This window comes from Trachemys scripta, chromosome 6 (genome assembly GCF_013100865.1).
Source record: "Trachemys scripta elegans isolate TJP31775 chromosome 6, CAS_Tse_1.0, whole genome shotgun sequence".
NCBI lineage: Eukaryota > Metazoa > Chordata > Testudines > Emydidae > Trachemys > Trachemys scripta.
Window position 1 is genome coordinate 87,129,297 of NC_048303.1, and position 21,893 is coordinate 87,151,189.

The following is a 21,893-nucleotide window of genomic DNA, read 5'->3' on the forward strand; positions in this document are numbered from 1 at the left end:
CCAGAGCCTGCACCCCTGACCCCTTCTCGTGTCCCAACCCCTGACCCTGACCCTGGCCCTGACCCCCCTCCCGCCCTCTGAATCCTTTGGTCCCAGCCCGGAGCATCCTCCTACACCCCAAATCCCTCATCCCCAGCCCCACCCCAGAGTCTTCACCCTCAGACGGAACTTTCACACACCTTGCCCCATCCCGGAGGTCCCCCCCCCCGCACCCTGAACCCCTCCATTTCTGGTCCCACCCAATAACCCACACCCCAGCCCAGAGCCCTCTCCCATGCTTCGAACCCCTCGGCTCCATCCTTAGCCCGGAGTCCCCTCCTGTATCCCAAAGCCCACATCCCTGGCCCCACCCCAGAGCCCACACCCCCAGCCAGAGCACTTACCCCTCCTGCATCCCAACCGTCTGCCTCAGCCTGGAGCCCTCTCCTGCACTCTGAACGCCTCTTTTCTGGCTGCACCCCCAGCTGGAGCCCTCATCCCAACCCCCTGAGCCAGCCCAGTGAAAATGAGTGAGTGAGTTATGGTGGGGAGAGCGAGCAACAGGAAGAGGGGGATAGAATGAACGGGGGACAGGGCCTCAGAGGAGAGGTGGGGCAAGGAAAGGGTATTCAGTTTTGTGCGAGTAAAAAATTGGCAACCCTATGTGGAAACAATGTCCTATTATAAAATAATAATCTTGTTACCTCTTTTACTAGATCTCTTGCTGAAATAGCTGAGGCAGAAAGATTAATTTGATGGAACAGTTACTGAAGAAAAATTAATTTTGTCTTTTGGTAAAAACTAGCTTGAATGTGGTAGAATTGAGCCTTGAAAATCCCAATTTGCACATGTACAGTAAAGGTTTATAATGATAGCACTATTCTATATTATCCACAACTTCAAAGAAAGTAACCAAGTGTGTAGGTTCAGCACACCTTAATTTTGCTATGTATTTAAAACTTTAGCCAAGGTTTTCAGATTGAATTAAGACATGGCTCTGGAAAGCTTACAATCTCAAGCTCCATCCATAACCAGAAAGCCTCGCAGGTCTATAGTGAGTCTCTGTGAAGTCTGTGGGATCCCATACAGGTGCAGGCAGTGAAAGTTTCCTAAAAAGCTTCCCATATTCACAGGCTGCTGCTACTGGAAATGGTAATAAATTGTTGGCTCCAGGCAACCTCTATTGTTGATCCTGCCTTCAATGATGACTGAGAAAATATCCTAAGGGTAGCAAAAAAATGGATCCAGCAGTACCCCAACTGCGGTTATATATAAAGACTTGTAAGGATAGAGACAGCCTAATGTTCTTGTTTTGTTTTTTAAGTGAAAGACAAAGCAGAAATACTTCTACAGGTTGATGAATCTCAGAGTATCAAGAATGAGTTGACCTTACAGGTAAGTTTTTTATAAAAAAAAAACCTTGTGAATATTTTTAAAAATAGTATATGAAGGCAAACAGCAAAGCCAAACTGAAAATGGGTATAAGTACAGAAATAAGTGCAGAATTCCCCTCTCTCTGGATTCTTTGTGTTAATGGACATAGAGTATATAAGATCCAGCTCCCTTTTTAAATGGCATTTGTGCATTCAGAGATTTCTACTGCAGAAGAGTCAGCAGATTTTCAAGGTGAAGCATTAACATTTATTATATGAACATAGTATAGGGAGCACACAAGATATTTCTGTATTTGTTTTAGCTTTGCAGTAATTTTTAATTAAAATCTTAAACTTGATCCAGTAGTTCATTTATGCAATGTCATAGAATGACACGAAATAGTATAATTCAGTTTCCATTAATTATGAATGCTGAGATAATCACTTCTTAAGAGTGAGGTAATGGAATCAATTGTGTTGCATTATATTACATCAATTACAGTACACTGACATAAAATAAAATATAATGCAATGGCTAAAATCTGAAAGAAAACTCACTTTTCATATTACATTCCTCAGGCAAACACATAAAGTGGCACTAGGGAACTAAGAGACGTAGGGAATACTACTGTACTTTGTGTGGTACATCAAATGTTGATCATTTTGAGAATAATCACTTTCTTGAATAAAGTAAATATTTACTTCTCTTCCCAGCAACACTAATGTGTATATATATTATATAAAATAAACAAAAATATTTAGGCTGTTGAACTGCAACAGAAATGTTTGGAGTGTGTTGGGAGATTAAGATAATTCTGTAACGCTTTTAAAAAATTGTTGTAGGTGACTACACTTCATGCTGCATTAGAACAAGAAAGATCTAAAGTGAAATTATTACAAGCAGAACTAACAAAATATCAGGTATTTATTTTTATATTGTCTCTAGAAATAAATTCACCTATGTCTAGTATAATTCTAATGGTATATGGAAACGTAGATACAAGAGAATCTTGACTTTTGAATAGTTGCTTTGAAGGTAATGTATCTGTGTATTTGCTAAAGTTAGTACTACCTAGGCGATTTTAAAAATATAATGGACTTTTTAGAAAAACAGTAACAAAAAATGAAGCATAGTTATGCATTTACTTGAGTGGCTGAATGGATTTAGTCTTCCATTTTGTGCCTCAAAACGTACACCTCTACCCCGATATAACGCGACCCGATATAACATGAATTCGAATATAACGCAGTAAAGCAGCGCTCTGGGGGGGGGCGGGGGCTGCACACTCCGGTGGATCAAAGCAAGTTCGATATAATGCGGTTTCACCTATAACGCGGTAAGATTTTTTTGGCTCCCGAGGACAGCGTTATATTGGGGTAGAGGTGTACTTGAATTATACAGGTAAACAAGTTTGCACAACTTTGTTGCTTCTATATACTCTTAACATTTTGAATATAAGACTACATCTAAACTAGTAACTTGATTTTTATAGAGTAACTCCTCACTTAACGTTGAGTTATGTTCCTGAAAAATGCAACTTTAAGCAAAACGATGTTAAGCGAATCCAATTTCCCCATAAGAATTAATGTAAATGAGGGGGTTAGGTTCCAGGGAATGAATAGAGAGAGAGAGAGAGAGAGACACACACACACACTCTCTCTCTCTCTCTCTCTCTCTCTCTCTCTCTAAATTTTAAACAAGCAATTTAATACTGGTATACAGTGATGATGATTGTGAAGCTTGGTTGAGGTGGAGGAGTCAGAGGGTGGGATATTTCCCAGGAATGCCTTACTGCTATATGATGAACTAGCAATTGGCTGAGCCCTAAAGGATTAACTCTCACACTCTATAAGGCAGCAGGAATGGAGGGAGGGGAGACAGCATCGCAGACAGAGACCCACACCCTGTGTGGGAGAGAGAGAGATGCGCATTTTGCCTTGTTAATTAGATTAGCTTGCTGAGACTGCAGCTGCTGCCAGCAAGCTCCCTCCGTCCTGAGCCCTCTCCTGTGTCCACCCTGGTTCGAAAACGGGCTGCTCTGCCTGCAAGCAGTGGACAAAGCAGGCGGCTGCCAAATGATGCTAGAAGGGAGCATTGCACAACTTTAAACGAGCATGTTCCCTAATTGATCAGCAACATAACAACGCAACAACGTTAACCGGACGACTTTTAAGTGAGGAGTTACTGTATATTTTTCTTGTTATCTGGGACAGATAACCTGAAGCCAAGTGCAAGTCTTAGTAGATTGATTATTGGCTTTTTCTCCCACCCGTGGCAAACCTTTCAAATGAGATAAATGAAATAGATTTTCATTTTGCTTTTAATATGTAGAAGAGTGCATTTACTGATCTGTGTTTTTTAAGCAATAGATCTGGCTAAGCAATAGAGCAAAATTTGGTAGCGAAATACAAGACATGGAAAAAATGTTTGACATTGTTTTAATGTAAGCTGAATTTTCACACTTACATGCTTTTATACTTATTCAATTATGAGCATCTTCAAAATAGTGAAATTATTTGATTTCACAGCAATAAGATGCTATGCTTGTTTCTGTATGGTAAGTATTTCCTTGAAAAAAGACTTAAAACAATGCTGAAAGAAAATATTGCTTCAGTTATAGGTAAGCTTAAGATTTTGTCAGTTATTTTTAGTAAAAGTCACGGACAGGTCACAGTCAATAAACAAAAATTAACAGAAGCCCAGATCCTGCCTGTGACTTTTACTAAAAATAACCGGGGGAGTGAGAGGGCTGATCACCCAGGGGACTGAAGCTGAAGGAGTCCCGAAGGTTTGTTAAAATCATGGAATCTATGACTTCCGTGACTAAATCATATCCTTAGTTATAGGGAAAGCTAATCAGTTGTAAGTTAAAATAGAAAGTTTTCAAGTAGCTGCATAGACTTAGGTGTAAACAGTAAGCTCTCTTGTTTCGAGCTATAACCTGTTGTTGTTTGTTTATGCTGGAGTACTGCATGTTCATCCCACGACAATACCTCATTGCATTCTAATCTAATTACTCTTTCTGACAAAGCAACAGATTTAACCTTTCTCATTGCTTCATCTTCCCTCGCTGATATTCCACGATTCTCTATCCTCAATTTCACCTGCTTTTCCCTGTGCATTTCCCAGGAGTGATCTCATCCACTCTTAAAGCATAAATTATTTTTACAGTAATAGTTCCCAAATGTGTACATGCACACCTTGACATCTCACTCTGTTCACTCTCGCACTTCCAGCTGTATCTTAACATCCAGCATGCCACACCACTAACCTTAAAAACCAATCAAGCAAAACAAAAACAAACCCTCCTATTACCATCAAACTCCATCATATTCCCTGTCACTCAGACTTACAACTTTACTGCTGCATTTAACTTTTCTCTAATATCCATGCTGTTGCTAATTTCTTTCATTTCTTCAAGATCTCCAAAATCCATCTTTTATTCCTACAAAAATCCTCATCTTTGTCTTGATTATTGTAGTGCCCTCTTCTCTTCCCTCCCTGTCTATTCAAATTCTGCTTTTAAAATTTTCCCTTTCCTCCACTCCTATTATCTCCTTCCTCATTTAATCCCCTTTGCTGCCTCTTTGTGCAAAGTTCAAGCTTGTCCTCTGTTTAAGGACACAGCACAATTACATCATCACCATTTCTACTTTTATTCCTTCCTATAATTCTCTTAGGTTGTCCATCAAAGGACCCCTTCTCCTAGTTTTGTCTTTGCACTGTTTTCCATGACCTCCCTTACCTGTATGAGCTCCCTCTCATATTTGTGAACCAAAAGACTCTTAAATTTTATGGCCAGAAGAGAGCATCAGGATCCTCTAATCCAGGGGCGGGCAAACTTTTTGGCCTGTGGGCCGCATCAGGTTTCCAAACTTCTATGGAGGACCAGTTAGTGGAGGCTGTGCCTCCCCAAACAGCCAGGCCCCGCCCCTATCTGACCCCTCCTGCTTCTCGCCCTCTGATGGCCCCCCCGGGACTCCTGCCCCATCCAGCCACCCCTTCTCCCTGACCATCCCTGGAACCCCTGCCCCTGACTGCCCCCCGCTGCCCCATGCAATCCCTCCTCTCATTCCTGACTGCCCCCCCGGGGACCCTTGCCCCATCCAACCATCCCTTCTCCCTGTCCCCTGACCGCCCCCAGAACCCCTGCCCCTGACTGCCCCCCGCCACCCCATCCAACCCCCCCTCTCCTTCTTGACTGCCCCCTTGGAAACCTCTGCCCCCATTCAACCCCCCTGTTCCCCGCCCTCTGACTGCCCTGACCCCTATCCACACCTCTGACCACCACCCCGAACTCCCCTGCCCTCTATCCAATCCCCCCTGCTCCCTGTCACCTTACTGCGCTGCCTGGAGCACTGGTGGCTGGCGGCGTTACAGCCATGCCGCCTAGAGCACCAGGACAGGCAGCCGTGCCGCCTGGCTGGGGCCAGCCATGCCACCACGCAGCACAGAGCACCAGGTCAAGCCCCAGCTCTGCGGCTACGCTGCCCCTGGAGCTCGCAGCCCCACCACCCAGAGCATTGTGCCAGCGGCGGAGTGAGCTGAAACTGCGGGGGAGGGGGAACATCAGGGGAGGGGCTGGGGGTGAGCCTCCCGGGGCAGGAGCTATGGGGGCCGGCCAGGAGGGTCCCGCGGGCCATAGTTTGCCCACCTCTGCTCTAGTCTGACCTCTTGTACATTGTAGGCCACAGAACGTCATCCAGCCTCTCCCATAATAGGCCCATAACCTCTGGCTGAGTTAATTGAAGTCCTCAGTTCTTGATTTAAAGACTGTGTTACCAAGCCTCCACCATTTACTTTAGTTCACACCAGCAGTGACCTGTGCCCCACACTGCATACCACCTCTTAATTTGAGTATTGCCTTAAAACACACTTTGTCTGTGAATCCTTTCAATAATTCTACCAAAAGTGTTTTTAATATTCTTTGCTTTGATCAGATGTGTTGTCTCAATCTTTCTCTTCATTTGTGAGTTCCCTGAGGCAAGAACTATCTTCATCTATTTTGTACAGCACAGTTGGTGCTCAGATAATAAGGGTTCAGTTATGTATGTGAAATGCTATACAATTCAAGATTTAAACTATCCAAAAATAATTGGCTTAACTGACGTGCATGTCTTTATACCCGTATGTATCTCTTACTAAATATTCAAATATGTCAAATGTATTTTTTAGTTTACTATTTCACTTTTCCTCTACAGGGTGGGAGAAAAGGGAAAAGAAACTCCGAATCTGACCAATGCAGGTGATTATACTTGCCATCAAGTTGAAAGCAAAAAATCAAATCTTGTGCTTCAGGGTTTTGCAGAAATGTATATATTTGTTGTACACTGCAAAGCTATGCAGTTTTTTGGAAAGAAGCTAACAATTACTAGTTTGACTGACATTCTAAATAGTTAATTTGTTGCACTTTGTTAGTTTAAAGAAAAAAAGTAGAGAACTGTTTCAGCAGAGCTCAAACATTGTTGCTGTTAATGCCATAATTAGTTTTTCATCAGTTAATAAAATTTACTCTTTCATTTGTGTGTCTAAATTCTTGCTTTTTTAGAATAGGTTGCATCATTACATCTATTTAAAGATCAACATTTCTAATTCCTCTAAAATTGACAAGCTTAGTTGGATTTCTTTTGAAATTAAATGTGTTTTAGAAGGATGCAGTATAGGATTAGTGACCCAAATTTGGAGTTGTTTGAGACATGATTTCCACAGATATAAGCCCCAGAAAATAAAAAGGCATTTTAAAAAAGGTTTCTAGGTAGGTTTTTTGCCCAAAGCTAGTGATCAAATGATCGATGAGCTAGGGTGAAAATTGTCTGTCAAGTTTTATCCAAGATAGTGCTTGGCACTCGCTAAATCTTTGGGTGACCCAGAATGGTATGTAAGAAAATGTACAATTTTACACTGTGCATGCCCCAATACAGAAAGGTGACTAGAGAGTTTCCATTCCTGCCATTTTATATGTTGTAAATCTCTACTCTTGTAAGTTCTCTAAACTTTGAACAGTTAATCCAATTGCTTTGAAATTTGATGTGCCCCATAAGAGTGCGGGAGTAGCATTAGTGATCCAAATTTGGGATCATTCGGCTGAGGGCTTCTCAAGTTACAGCCCCCCTTGGTTTTCTTCTGCTGCCTTGTACTGTAAAACTGAGACAGAGGTAGTAATGACTGAGGGTTATGTTCAGACTACAGGGATATGGATAGCAGTTTGCACCGAAGTACTGTGCTATAACTTCCCCATGTGGACACTGTGGGCACGAACTAAAAGGTTTCTAGTTCACGTTACTGTAGTCTTGGATTTTTTGTTTGCGTCCCTTAATAATGTTAGATGGAATCCTGTGGGGGAGAGTGAATGGTTGTAAAAGGTGAATAGCTCGTACATTTCAGCAACTCTAGGGTTGGCAGGGTAAAGGCATGTGTGTCAATGGAGCGTATTGGGGCATTGCTGAAAGAGGGCAAAGTTAAGTTTGCATAGGTAACCTTAACTGCATTTCCTGGTTTTCAGAAGTTTGAGTTTTGATCAATTCAGCATTCTGCAAGAGGAACAACATACCACCAAGCAACCTTAACTCCACATTAATGTATTTTTTTTTTTTTGCCATTGAATTATCAATATTGTTTAGCTCTTGTTAGAATACAAGTGCCCTGGGGAAAGTGTCTCCATAATACTATTCATCTCTGTCTGTAAATATGTCAGTGAGAGACTCTTATTGAAACCAAGAACATGGCTGCTGAAAGTTTATTTTCAATAAAAAAGCATATTAAATATTTGATTTTACAGTACCTAAACCAAGCCTTTAGTAAGACCAACATGTTGGAGTATAACCAGGGCTCTGCATCACAATGGGACCAAATCTCCATTAATATTAACTTATTCTAGTGCCATGAAATACTCCTCATTTCCTTTCCCCAAACATGCACAACTACAGCTTGTAGCTGTAAATGCTTATTGATTTAAACTCTGTAAACAGACTGGGTCGTTACATGAGAGATTTTCAAAGATATAAATCACAGGTGCCTAACTCCCATTGCCTTTTCAATAGGAGCTAGGGACCTAAAGCACTGGACTGGGACTCTGGTCTGGGTTTAGCTCCCAACTCCAATCTTGTGCAAGTCACTTCATCTCCGTAGCTCAGGAAGATACTTCCCTACCTCACAGGGGTGTTGCAAGGACAAGTTCATTGTTTAGGAATTACTCAGCTACTGCACTGGTGGGGTCCTATACACATATATATTCTTTGCAAGCTTGACTTCAATTTGAAACTCAAAGCCCCTTTGAAATCAGTGGTTGCACAGGACTGTTGTGTGAGGAAAAAGCCAACTGGTCCTGGAGTAATTAATAACAAGTGAAGTAATCAGTTAACATAAAAGTCGAGCATCCTATCAAGAATGTGCATTAACACAACAGTTGCAGACTTTGCAGTTCCTATGGTAATTTAGATCAGTAAGGGAGGACTGACCTGGCTGGATATATTTTGCTCCTTATGTGTAGAAATATAAGTCACACCTTCCACTCTTACTTTAAAGGGTTTTGTTGAAATTTAACACTACTTAAATTGAATTCAGAGTGTCTACACAGGAGTTTGTATCTGTTCAACTAAACTGGCTTTCAAACTGATTTAAAGTTAAACTGGTGTAATTCTGAATATACCTATAATTTACTAGGCAGCACTGAGAATTTAACATAGTTTAGAACTTCTGATTCAACTTTAAAATTAAATTTAAGTTCAAAAGTCTTAATCAGAAAGGGAAAGACAGAAAAGGAAAAGGAGCAGGTGAAGAAATGGGTAAAACACTTGCTACCTGAGACATAAATCTGAAAAATGCTTTTAATTAAAATCAGTTAGAAGAAGTAATTTTTAGTTATGTTTTGTTTTCCTTTGGGACTATTTATAAGCGATGTAATGCATTTTATATACAATTTTAAAAATTCCTTTTCTCCTAATTGTTAGCTATTTTATAAACACAGACAGGACACTTTAGGGAGTGTATCACTGCTTGTTTGGTGGCTGGAATACTCGACCATCAACCTGGCATTTACCAGTGCAACCAAAGAGCAGCAATATCCTAACATAGTTCAAACACTGTATCTTGTTAAACTGATTTTAATATATTGTTTTATTTATTAACAAAAACTATTTAAAATCTTTGCACAAACACTTGTAGTCAAAAATTGCAGCAAAACTAGCTGAGAAAGGGAGAAAAGGGAAAGGACAAGGAGCAGGTGAGGGGCAGGGCAAGAAGGAAAAGAGCAAAGTGGAGAAGGGGAGTGCGAGTTGAAAGAACATCGTCAAGATACTCTTAAATTAAAAAAAAAAAATCTACTTCCCCTTACTAATATCTATACTGCATCTGGGAGGTGTAATTCTCAGTTTGGGTAGATATACACATGCTAGCTCTCCTCTATCTGACATACTAAAAATAGCAATGTGCCACAACAGCTCTCACTTGCCACCCAAATACAATCCTGTTTTGAGATCCTGGTTATGTGCTCAGAAGGCTAGACAGTGCTGCCATGACCGCCTTACTATTTTTAGCATGTCAGCTTGAGCAAAGCTAGTGTGTGTACATTTACCCAACTTGGGAATTATACCTCCTGGCTACAGTGCATACCTAGCTTGTAGGGGACAGAAACTAGAACAGTTGTAAAAATCCTGTGTTTACGGTTAGTTTCGCTTTCTGGTTCTCATATGCTGCAAAGGTGTGAAATGGGTTCACGCCAGTGTAGTTTAATGTCTCTGAACAAATACATTTGTTTTCTTGTCTCCTGAGAAAATGGCAAGAAAAGAAAGATGTTGAAACTCGACAAACTGACTCTTCCTTATCATCTGGACTGAAAGGAGTAGATGGATCAAGAAACCTTAATTTCTTGACAAACTTTTCCCACACACTTGACTAATTCTATGATGAGGACCCTCTCTAGTGCATTAGTAAGTCATTCTCCACAATGAGGCTGCAGTAAATTACTTGTTCCCATTTTCTTAAATGTTCTCATTGAATCAAGGAATTAGTGATCTGCTTCATTCAAATGGAAAATGTATAAAAGGGCTGTTCCAAACAATGTGGAATTGTGTAATTCTTAATATTTGTAAGAATACGTTATTTTGTGACACCTCCAATTGTACAAACACTTTGTAGCTGGGATTCAAATATATGTAAAACATAGACTAGTTCCTGGGTTACCTCAACTCGTATATCTTTAACCTGTGGACTGCAAATGAAATTCTGCTCCCCAATCTGATGCTTGATTTCTGTATGAAATGCTGTTTCAAGACTGCTGGAATTGTTACAATTTGGAGCGAACGGCATCTGTATTTCCACCCTTCACCCCCACGCTCCAGCAAGGGCACCCATTCTCAGGCTGTCAGCTCCCTTGCCGTTGCCTCTCTTGGGTGGAGATCCACATCTCTTCCTTCTGACCATGTTTCCAGGATGCACAGTTCACTGCCTTTACTACGTATTTCCTAGCACAGTCTGCCTAAACAGACCTGCTTGCTTTCTTTTCAGAGACTGGTAACAGAGGAAGTGCTATAGCTATGTTACCACACAATTCCTCCTATACCTTAACAATGGTATTGCTGTGGATGCTTCTGTTATAGTTCTGCAGCCTTTTAAAATGGTGAATGTTTGTAACAGAGGATCCTGAGTAAAGATTCCAGGATTGGCAGCTGAGTGGACAAAGTAGTTGCGCTCTAAGGAAATCCCCACAAGGAAGAGGGTGAAGGAATCCTCACTGCCAGCCTTGGAGTGGTTGGGGAGCTGGGACTGCATTAATCCTCTGGCTTTAGCACACTTTAAATGTGTGCAGAAATTCCTATATAGCAGCAGATCCTCCTCTTATCCTGTTCCTTTGCATTAGAGCATAGGGGGTCACTGCCATTCCATACCACACAAGGAACAAGCACCCTGTAATTCTGCTGTTATGCAGGCCTGCACCAATTTTGCTGGCAAGACACCACAGGAGTAGCAGAGGCAGGGAACAGGATTTGCCCTTCACTCTGATCTTTTTCTGGGTATGTGACTAATTTGTGGGAGTGTAGTGATGTAAATTCCATAATCCTGCCATACTATTTGTCTAGTTTTGCCATCCCGCAAATTGTGCTGACTGACAGCTCTACTTGGGTCATTAACAAGATTTTAACCCAGAATCTTCATCTATACGTTACACATCTCTTCCAGTAGGGGTAACAGGGAAACTAGGGTATTATATTGTATACAGGCCAACTGGAAGAGGGGATGTGACCACCTTTACCAATGGGTTATACAGCTGTTTATGCCTATGAGACAGCAATACAATGGTGGGTAACAATTTCCTAGGATTCTATTCCTGGGGTTAGGAGCAGCGTGAAGTCTAAAGGTTACAGACAGCATAACCAAGCAGATAACTTGGCAGGTGTTCTGGAAAGCACTGTGGCAAAGTAGATATGACATTGAGTGTGCTAGATTGTATACCTGCGCTCTATACTAAGCAGATCCGTCTGGATCTTTCGCAACCTCTCACGTATCACTAGAACAATGGTTTTCAATCTGTGGTCCATGGACCCTGGAGGTCCACAGATTATATCTAAAGGCTCTGCGAAAGGTGGTAGTTATGACAGAGCAGTGGTTTTCAACTGGGGGGTCCACAGACTGTCTAAGATTTCCCTCCATTTGAAATTTATTAGGGGTTTGCAAATGAAAAATAGTTGAAAATGACTGATCTATGGCAGTGGGAGCTGGGATGAAAAGAGCACTACGTCCACCCCCTAGGCTATGAGACCCTGGCTGTCACGCACCCCAGACAATGTACCAGTTATGACAGGGAATGGGGCGGGTGCTGTGACAAAGCTGCAACATGCATGTGTGAGGTGAGATGCATGACACCATGACCTAGCTCCTCTACGTAAAGGGGACGCAGATTTTCACTCATTGGGGCGGGTGGGCTGTACTTGGTGCTTAACCTTACTTGTGCCCTAGTCGGGTATGAGGTCTACCCACACGGCCTGGAGCGCAGCTATCATGTGGCCCCTTGCTGTGCACTATGCAAGTTGCAGAGTGAAACTAGGTCGCCTGGCTGCTTCAGAAGCCTCAGCAATGAACAAGTCAGTCCTGGGCACCGTGAACACTGCACGTGCTGCGCTGGGAGTGGCCTGCGGCCACCAGGGTCCCTCCGTCCCCACCCGGTGACAGCGGAGCACTAGGAACGGGGGGACTCTCCTGGGTTCGAACCAAGACGGTCGGGAACTACCGAGGACTCGCTCTCAGACGCTCCAGCGGAAGGCAAAAGGCCGCACATGCGCACTAGGCAAAGCGCACGCACCATCGCTCTAGCCGGTCAGGTGACATGCGCAGGCGCACTGGTTATGCATGCAAACCGGAAGGAGTCTCATGGCGGCTAAGCTAGAGCCTTCGGTCGGTATTATACTTGCGCACTGACAGCAAGTCGATACTGCGCAACACCCGTTGCACATGCGCGCTAGGCTGACCTGTGTGCTCCACGCCAGGCCAGACAACATCCCTTTCTAGTAACTTCCCTCATTCGCAACGTCATCAGTGCGCGCCGCGCCTGAGATGGGTTGTTTCCGTTTAAGTCTCCGGGAGTGAGTGTTGCGAGTGTTTCCCGGTGTCGGCGCGCGAGAGGCAGCGGCGGTGAGGGGCCGGGTTTACGTAGCGTGCCCGCGCGGCGAGAGCGAGAGAGACCTCGAGTAAGCGGCCCCCTCCCCCGCCATGGCCGAGAGCGGAGAGAACCCCCCCGGGGCCCGCAGCCCCCCGGACTCCCCCACCCCGGGAGGCGCCGCCTCCTCGGAGCCGCGGATCATCAAAGTCACCGTGAAAACCCCCAAAGAGAAGGAGGAGTTTGCGGTATCCGAGACCAGCAACGTGCGGCAGGTGAGGGGGGCGGGCCCGGGAGGCCGCGCCGGTAGCAGCGACTGGGGGAGGTGGGCGAGGCCGCGCAGCTTCCTGCTCCCGACTGAGTTTCCGAGGCCTGGGGAGCCACAGCCGTCCCGCTCCCGTGGGGAGAGGCTGAGGTTGGCAGCGCTCTCCCTCAGCCGAGCCCAGCCGCAGTGCGGGGGCCTCCTAGCCAAGCCAGAGCCCTGCCGGGTGACGAAGCAGCGCCCCGCTGTGTTACCGTGTGCGCTGCCTGCCCTGGCCCTGAGTATCGCCCGCTGTAGTACGGTTAGCGCTGCTACCAGCCGCGTCACGAGCCGCTGGGGCCGACTCGCCCACGGGCAGCGAGTCCTCAGCGCTTGCCTCTGTAGTCCCGTCGGCGAGAGGAGATGAGTGGCTTTAGCTCTCATACTGTGAGCTGAGCCTGAGCCCAGCCAGCTGAGCGGTGCTAACAGCGGGAGACTGGGCCTCGAACTGACACGCATATTGCATGGGTTACCAGTCAGGCGGAGGTTGATGATGAAAAAGGATAGTAACAGCCTTCATCTGACAGTCCTCGTGGCTAAAGAAAGGGGTACAGCGTGTAGTTTAGTTAGGGTGTGTACACGTGATGTCTTTACCCTAAAAAGAGTCTTAGCACTTAAAATTATATTGATAAGGATGCTGCCAGTGAAATGCAGCCATAGCTGGGAGGGAATGTGCTCGTGTCATTATACAGTAGTTTCTCCAATGGTATTGTCTAACGACCATGAGCTGTTAAGGTCTTTTTCTGTATTCTAATGAAAATCAATTTGTTCCTTTGCATCTTGGGTTCATAGGGAAGAACGGCACCTATTGGAGCAAACCATTTCCTCATACTTAAGTCTTTCTTTGGAGACCTTCCATCCAAGTATGGACCAGGCCTGATCCTATTTAGCTTAGGAGAACCCTGAAGTTCGGTGGCTGCATGTCATAGGATATTAACAGTTAAACTGTAAAGCAACTAGCTGTAGAGTAGAAGTTTTCCTGCCAGTGAATGATACAGGCTTTGCCACACTAACCGAGCTACAAAAACCAAAGAAACGTTGCCCATTAGAGCTTGTTTCATGCTCTTATTAAAAAGCGCTTAATTTTTGTGCATCACTGAAGCGTTCAATGTATGCAACTTGAAATTACCTCCATAATGACTTCAACCAAAGCAGCAGCCTTCTGTTCTAAGCCTTTGCAACTAAGTGTTTTGGAACACGCCCACTGTGTAGAAAATTTTACCAGCTGCTTACTGGCTGAAGGTCATAACTTCCTAGCCAGATAAGGATATAAAGGACAAGATGGGAGCTCCAGTAGCAAGACCTAGAATCAACAATCTGGTTAGAAACACAATCTCTTGCTGCTACTAGGAAGGGGTAAGATGTTGAAATTTCTACCAAGGCATTCCCTTTGGGCCCTGCTCAGGAATTTGATTTTGTTTTTTTAGATCAGTTTCTGGCTACTAGGCCAGAATTTTCATTACAGTCTTCCTCTGGCAGCTTTGCCTATTAGGGATTGTCTATGCTACAGAGTTAGGTCAGCTTAACTACATCTTTCAGAGCTGTGAAAAATTTAATTCCCTGTGCAATGTAATTAAGATGACTTAAACCCTGGTGTAGAAACTGCTAGGTTGACAAGAATTCTTCTGTCAACCTAACTACTGCTCCTCAGAGTTGGGTTTACTACAGCAATGGAAAAACCTCTTCCATCTCTGTAATATTTGTCTACACTGCAGCAGCACAGCTGCAGCTATACTGCTGTAACATGTCCAGTGTAGACATACCCTTAGCCTCTCCAGAGCCTCCCGACTGCTGCAGTGGGGTAGGCTCTTTGCTACGTTGCTCGCGAGCTTCATTTTTGGACTTTTCTTACCTAGGCAAAATTCCAGTGTGCTTTGTTACTTCTGGCTGCTTTCCTAAGCAGCAGCTGTGTGAAACTGACAATTTTTTCATTTCCCCCTTGACCTCAGAGTTCTGAATAGCAGTTGTGAAACTGATTAGTCTTATTTCACTCTTTTGCCAAAACTTTGCAACTTTCGACATTAGAGCTGAGATATTCAAAGCCATTTCAGGGATGTAGACAAATCTTTTGCTGAAATTAATAGGCAATATGTCTTTTTTTCTCCTATGTGGCTTTGAGCATTTCGTTGTTTGTGGGCTACAAATAACTCTGCATCATTTTACATCTGGAAATTTGTTTTTCAGAGTTCTTATATTCTGTATAGGAACTAGTTTAGGTCTCTCCCTTGCCATGAAAAGCTTTACACTTGCAAATGGATTTTCTAATCCTCGCTTAGGTGCTATCGTAATGGGTTCATTATAAGTATCTGGGTAGACCAATGTACTTGTGCGTGACTTTTTATCATTAAATATCGTTCCTTGGATCTATATATGAAATACATGTACAATAGATATATAAATTGACTACTTTTTAAAAATGTGATATTTTAATGGAGATGCACTCTCTGCTAGTAGACAGCTGTCTAAAAATTGGAATTGTTATAAACTAGTTAATAGAGAAATGAAATAGTTTCCAAAAATAAACACAAGTTTTGGACTTCAGGTGAGTTATAGAATATATATACATAAATTGCAAATACTTAAGCAAATTAGTTAAAATTAGATCCTGCTTTTATCTGATAAGACCTTGGGTGAAATGCTGGCCCCATTGAAATCAATGGCAAAAGCTACCATAGACGTCAGTGGGGCCAGGATTTCATCTCTGCAATAGTTAATGCCCCTGCTAACATTTGAGAAGATTTAAGGTCTGAAGCTCCTGTAATACTTCAGATATTAGCAGCTCTTGCTATACAATCATATTAACCTGTTGTCGATGCTCACTGTCAGCAATGGATGTAGTTGAACCAGTGCTAAAAATGGATTAATTTCAAGTGTAGACAGGACCAAATAGTTTTGAACACCAGTTCAGCTGCATCTGTTGCTGACACATAGTCAGCACTGGGTCCTGTTGCTAGTGTGGGCAGGGACAATGATGTCCTCCGTAGCTGCAGGAAAAACATAGAAATAAGGTGAGGGTCTGAACTTGTGTGGGCAGATACAATAGCCTTTCAGTTCACCTTAAACTGTATATCTGTAACGAGCACCTTAGTCATTTGAGACTTTATTTTTGAAGTTCATTTTAAGAAAAGTTTACTGCACAGTGAGTTCCGGAATAGAACAGTGTGACAGCACCCAGGGTTGTGAGACACCTCACCATCAACTGCCCTTAGTGTGAGGAAGTCTTGTTTGTGCTTGCGGTGTGGTGGATCAGTTCCCTGAAACCACCAGCCTCTGGCAGCACAAGCACTGACTTCCAGGCCTCCACAGGCCTTGCTCTGTCTGTACAGGTAGCGTGTGATAGGCACACACTAACTCCCACCCTTAGAGCATTTCCTGCAATGTGTCCAGCCCCTTATCCGCTAACACTCATCGAATTACCAGGTCAGCTGTTCCCAAAGAAACAGTACAGACGAGCTTGTAAGCTTCAACTTTCTTTCACCACTGTGCTTAGCACCACAACACTTAGATATATCTATAGTGAAAACAAGAATAATTTATAATCAAAGAACAAAGATTCAAGTTACCATGATAAGAATACAAATGGTTACACAGAAAACAAAATCATAACATGCTTTTTAGAAACTAAACTTAACTATCAAATTATCCTGTTATCTGAAGATTCTCACCTGAAGTTCTCTCCAGTGTTTTCAACCAAGCCAAGTAGGTTGAGATCCCACTTTCATGAAGCAAATTCACTGTCCACTTACTTCCTAGGTGAGGGATAACAGGGTGTCGTCTTTGTCCCCAATTACAGCAGAGAAACCTTTGATATTCCTGCCTTTCCTCCTCTGTTTGCTTCTTCTATTACTTTTCTCTCTGAACTTTTTCCATAGTCCTTTATTAGCATTCGTTTCAGACTGGTAGGAGGAGACCCATTGTGAAACATACAATACTTAATTTACATGTAAACAGTCAGCTATATAAACATTTTTTTTCTGACAGAAAACCTGTTTTTCATTTTTACTGGTAGCCAGTCCCTGGACAACAGATGTTTCAGAACATAATTTTCAGTGTATACAAATACGGCTACGATTATGTCACGGAATCCGTGACTTCCATTGACCTCCGTGACGTTTTCTGCCCTGGGGCTGGAGCTCTCAGCCAGGCCCCTCCCCCCTGCAGCTCCCAGCCCCCACACTGGTGGGGGCACCCTGCAGCTGTCCAGCTGGGGGCATCAGAGTGTCCCGCAGCTGCCCAGGGCAGGTGGTGGGGACTCCCCGCAGCTGCCCAGTTTGTCAGGGATATTTTTAGTGAAAGTCAGGGTTGGGCCATGAGCTTCCATAAATTTTGGTTTATTGACCATGACCTGTCCATGACTTTTACTAAAAATGTGTGACAAAAACGTAGCCTTGTATATAAATAACTCCTTACACAACATTCATACATGCATTTCACAATGATAGTGATGACCAGTGTGACACCAGCTTTTATGACACCTAACGTGACACTCTTTGGTGAATTAGAATGTACATGCAAGATCCAGACTGTCTACATTACACAGCTTTTAGCAACATGGCTGTATTGCTACAGCCATGCCGCTAAAAGTCGTGCAGTGTAGCCGCTGTTTGTCAGCTCGTCTCCTGACAAAAAACTTCCACCCCCGACGAGTGGGGTTAGCTTTGTCGGCAGGAGAGCGCTCCTGCCGATAAAGCGCTGTTCACACTGGCGCTTGTTGTTGGCAAAACTTTTGTCTTTTGGGGTATGTTGTTTTTTCTTAACACCTCTAAAAGACACAAGTTTTATCGTTTAATTGCCAGTGTACACAAAGCCCCCGTGTAGGGTGTATTTAAGCAAGGAGGGAATGTGTCTGGAGTGTTTTTGTGCTCTGGTGATCCCTGGATGCCACAACAGCCTCTTGGGGACCATTACAGCCATGCATAGAATAGAGCAGCACGCAGACTGCTCTAACTTGCATCAAAACCCAAATAAGCTGTAGGCAGCCTAGTTGACTGTAAAGGTGAAATATAGCCACCTTTCTCTTTCCCAGCACCTTTAGTTTCTGTGCTGAGCGCAGGTGGGCCTGACCCAAGGACTGGGGCCTATATCTTCACTGTTTTTGAAATGGGTCTACTACTAAACTTGCACAACTGTACAAAGATTTGTAGTATATTGAGGGATGAGGAATAGCTGTAAACCTGCTGACTCCAGACTAGGTAAATTATTTGGCTAGATATTTCATCTTTTGTTTGAAGAAACTATCACAGATATAGGAGCATGCTGACTGCTCTTCCAGAAGAGGCACATTCCAGAATGTTCTTGTATTCAAGGGGATAATTTTGTTAGTTCTTTTTCACTTAGATTGTTTTAAAAAGAGACGTTTTAGGAGAGGTCCTAGGGAAGAGGGCAAAAGTGGGTGAGGTGCGGAAGAGGAAGTCATTTTAAGGGCCTTTTGTTCCTTAAATAATCTCTCCTCCTATTTGTAGTGTATGACTTAAACTGTGTTTGAATGGTAAAAGATGTTGGAATCAACCAACTTAAACAACTTTACTGTTTTCATTTTTAGGCAGTTTACCTTGGAAGAGTTAAAGCTCGCTGGGCATTCACTGATGTGCTTCTTTGTGTTCCTGAGCTCATGCTCTCTGTTAATCTTTCATGCAATCCAGGGTTGAAGTTGGCAATGTTCAAGGTTCTGAGTGTAGTTGGTTCAGTGTTTCCATACGCATACACAAAAATCCCAAAATGTCAAGTCATGCATTATTTTGTAAATACTACAGTCCCGTGGCAGAAAAATGCAGCCTGCTTTTTCTTTTTAACTTGTATGCAAACAGTCCACTTACATATTAAAATGCTCCAAACATACATAGAAATATTCTATAGATTGTTTGTAGATGTCAAGGCACTCTTATTTTAGGATCCTGTATGTAAGTGCTTATAACTCTTACAAAAAATTACCCTCAGGACTGAAATTTTTCATGTTTGTCCTAAGCTCACAGGTAAATCTTCTCTTGGTAAGGTTAGTACAAAGCAATTTAAATTATCGAACCATAGAAAAAAATTTCAAGTATTTCTGTGCTCTCATGATTCCTTTTTTAAATTTCAGCCTTGCCATGGAGTGTTTCTTGTCCTCTTTCAAGTGCGTTTGATATGTTTGATAATTTCCAATAGATTAAAAATAAGATGCCACATATTTTAAAATAATGTGCCGTGCACGTTATACTGTACTCAATTTTAAAATGCTGCTGGAGTGCCTTTTTACAAGCGTACATGCACACGTATAGCTTATTCTGGAGTTCTGCATGATAAAAAGATAGCTATTTGTGCATTACTTTTCTCTTTCTCTTTAAAACACCCAAAGGAAAAAAGCTATTAATGGAACACTATGGTTGAACGTTTAAATGCATAAATCATACAATTCAAAATTGTTATTGGTTCCCACAATTACAGCTTAGCCACATTCAACATATTAATGCCTGATGTTGAACAGTGTTAACGTAATTATAAAACTATATATATGAAATGGAACAGAATGTTGGCACCATATTTTCATATTCCCGATGTGTGCAGTTTGCTTATATTCCTGTAAACTAGTGTAAACCAATCCTTTCTCAATGATTTTTCTCACAGTCCACAGGTTGATAAACGGTATAACATAGGTGTGGCTTTCATCAACCTAGGTTCACTCTCAAAACTACTGAAGTTACATAATAGTTAGACTTACTGCTCTTTCCAGCTATTGATAGTGTGATCCGTTTGATTGTTTCTAGTTAAGCATCTGAGTGCATAAAAGTTTCAAAAACAGAGTAAAAATTTGAGTTCTTTTCTTCTATTCCCTAAACTACATGTTAAAACCCATCAAACTCACAGCCAACTCATGTGAACTGACTCATCCTTGCAAATCATCAACTCTTCTTCATGCATTTCTTTTTCTTAACAAACAAACAAACAAACACTGCAGGGATTAATTACTCAGCACTTCATAACTTAAATTCTTTCTCCCACATTCTGGAAACTTGATTTAAAAGCTGTTCAAGAACAACAAAAACGTACTGTTTGGTAATGGTGACTTTTTTTAAAATGTGTATTTACTTTCCTCCAAAACCTGGATAAGGTAGAAATAGTGCCATATTTAAAAAAAAAAAAAAAACAACAACTTTATACAATCGAGAATTTTACCAACATTTTTCTGATAAATGATTGACAGAAAAATAGTTAAGCATCAAACAACTGTAAGAATAAAGGTTTGAAGTCTCTTGTAATCAAATATGGTTTTTGAGTGATAATTCCAAATGAAGTAAATTGTCTGTGCTCCATCACTTTTTTTCTGTAAATCAGAATTGTCATGAAAGTTTATAAACCAAAGCGCACAATCTAATTTTCTTCCCTATCTTGATGGGTTTTTTAAAAAATTAATTCACCCTGGGTCTGTTGGGAAAGCAGAACTTTGAAAGGCTGCTCTAAATACTGTTATGAATTCAGTCCACAAGGAAAAATTAATCAATGAAATACTTGGTTGCAGAGGAATCATTGACAGAATGGCAGTGGGTGGTCAGATACTTGATTTGGATAGGTGAGATCTTGGACCACATTCTAAAGTATTAAGGATTGTGTGCTGAGAGGGAGGAAAAATTATTTGTTTGGACCTGCCCTTGTTGATGGGGTTGATAATTTGTTCCTTATCATTAAAATTTACCATACCAAAGAAATATTACTTTTAGTAGCAGAAACAAAGCAGTCTAATAAAAAGTTATGTCAGACGTTAAGAAGGTAAGGTTAGTTGAACTTTAATAAAATCCCTTTTAAGATAGCTCTGGTATTGCCTAAAATAAACCTACTAGCTTTTCTTTGTATGTTACTATGTTTTTGGTTCTGTAATGCCTAATTATAAATTAGGTGGAAAAACTAACCTGTAGATGCAGTGTATGTATTTTTTCTCAAGCAAACACTTGCCGTTTTATGAGCAGTAGCACTTGAACTCACTTAGTTTTCTCAGTGAGAATGTCACTAAATTGTCTAGCTCTGGCAAGTTTAAATTTAACACCTTTGTAGCACTCGTATGCTAAAAAAGGATAGTTGGCTGGGTTCTCGAAATGTTGTTCTCCTTAAAAAGGTGATAATCATAATGGGATTCCATGTTAACTTTCTAGCGATCTAGTTCCAGATCATTTTTCTCAGTTTATAGGAATATAGTGCTCTTTGTCACTTGATCTCAAACCACTTTACAAAAGAGGTGAGTATAATTATCCCTGTTTTACAGCTGGTGAAATTGAGGCACAGAGCTGAAGTGGCTTGCCCAATAGTACCCAGCAGACCAGCAGTAGAGTTGGGATTAGAATCTCTTGGGTCCCAGTCCAGTGCTCTTTCCACCAGACTACACTGCCTCACTAATAATTATTTTTAAACTGACAATCCTACAAATTCAGCCAAGGAATTGAAAGAGATTCTTTCCTGCTCTCTCTAATCACAAGAAATGATAATTCTGCAGATTTTTGGGGTTGCAGATTTAATTGAGGTATTTGGACCATCAAGTAGAATATTGGTTCCTTTGTGTAAGACAGAGGGCATGGCTACACTATAAACTTAAGTTGATCTATGTTAGGTCGATTTACAGCCACTATAGTGGTAATTACTGCAGTGGTTCATGTCCGCACTGCCCTTCTTCTGTCGGTGGTG

General features: G+C 42.1%; 2 protein-coding genes across 9 annotated transcripts in view; both read left to right on the forward strand.

Annotated features, from left to right (window-relative positions):
• GKAP1 (G kinase anchoring protein 1) overlaps positions 1-6,872 on the forward strand; it is a 45,323-nt gene extending 38,451 nt beyond the window's left edge. For all 7 annotated transcript variants that reach the window (XM_034773461.1, XM_034773459.1, XM_034773463.1 and 4 more), the window contains 3 exons: positions 1,304-1,374; positions 2,196-2,273; positions 6,555-6,872. In XM_034773461.1, the coding sequence (XP_034629352.1) occupies positions 1,304-1,374; positions 2,196-2,273; positions 6,555-6,602 (197 nt within the window). In that variant the 3' untranslated portion in view covers positions 6,603-6,872. The remainder of the gene's footprint in view (positions 1-1,303; positions 1,375-2,195; positions 2,274-6,554) is intronic.
• A 6,184-nt stretch (positions 6,873-13,056) lies between these two features.
• The window catches only part of UBQLN1 (ubiquilin 1), a 36,124-nt gene continuing 27,287 nt past the window's right edge, over positions 13,057-21,893 (forward strand). For both annotated transcript variants that reach the window (XM_034773740.1, XM_034773742.1), the window contains exon 1: positions 13,057-13,218. In XM_034773740.1, the coding sequence (XP_034629631.1) occupies positions 13,057-13,218 (162 nt within the window). The remainder of the gene's footprint in view (positions 13,219-21,893) is intronic.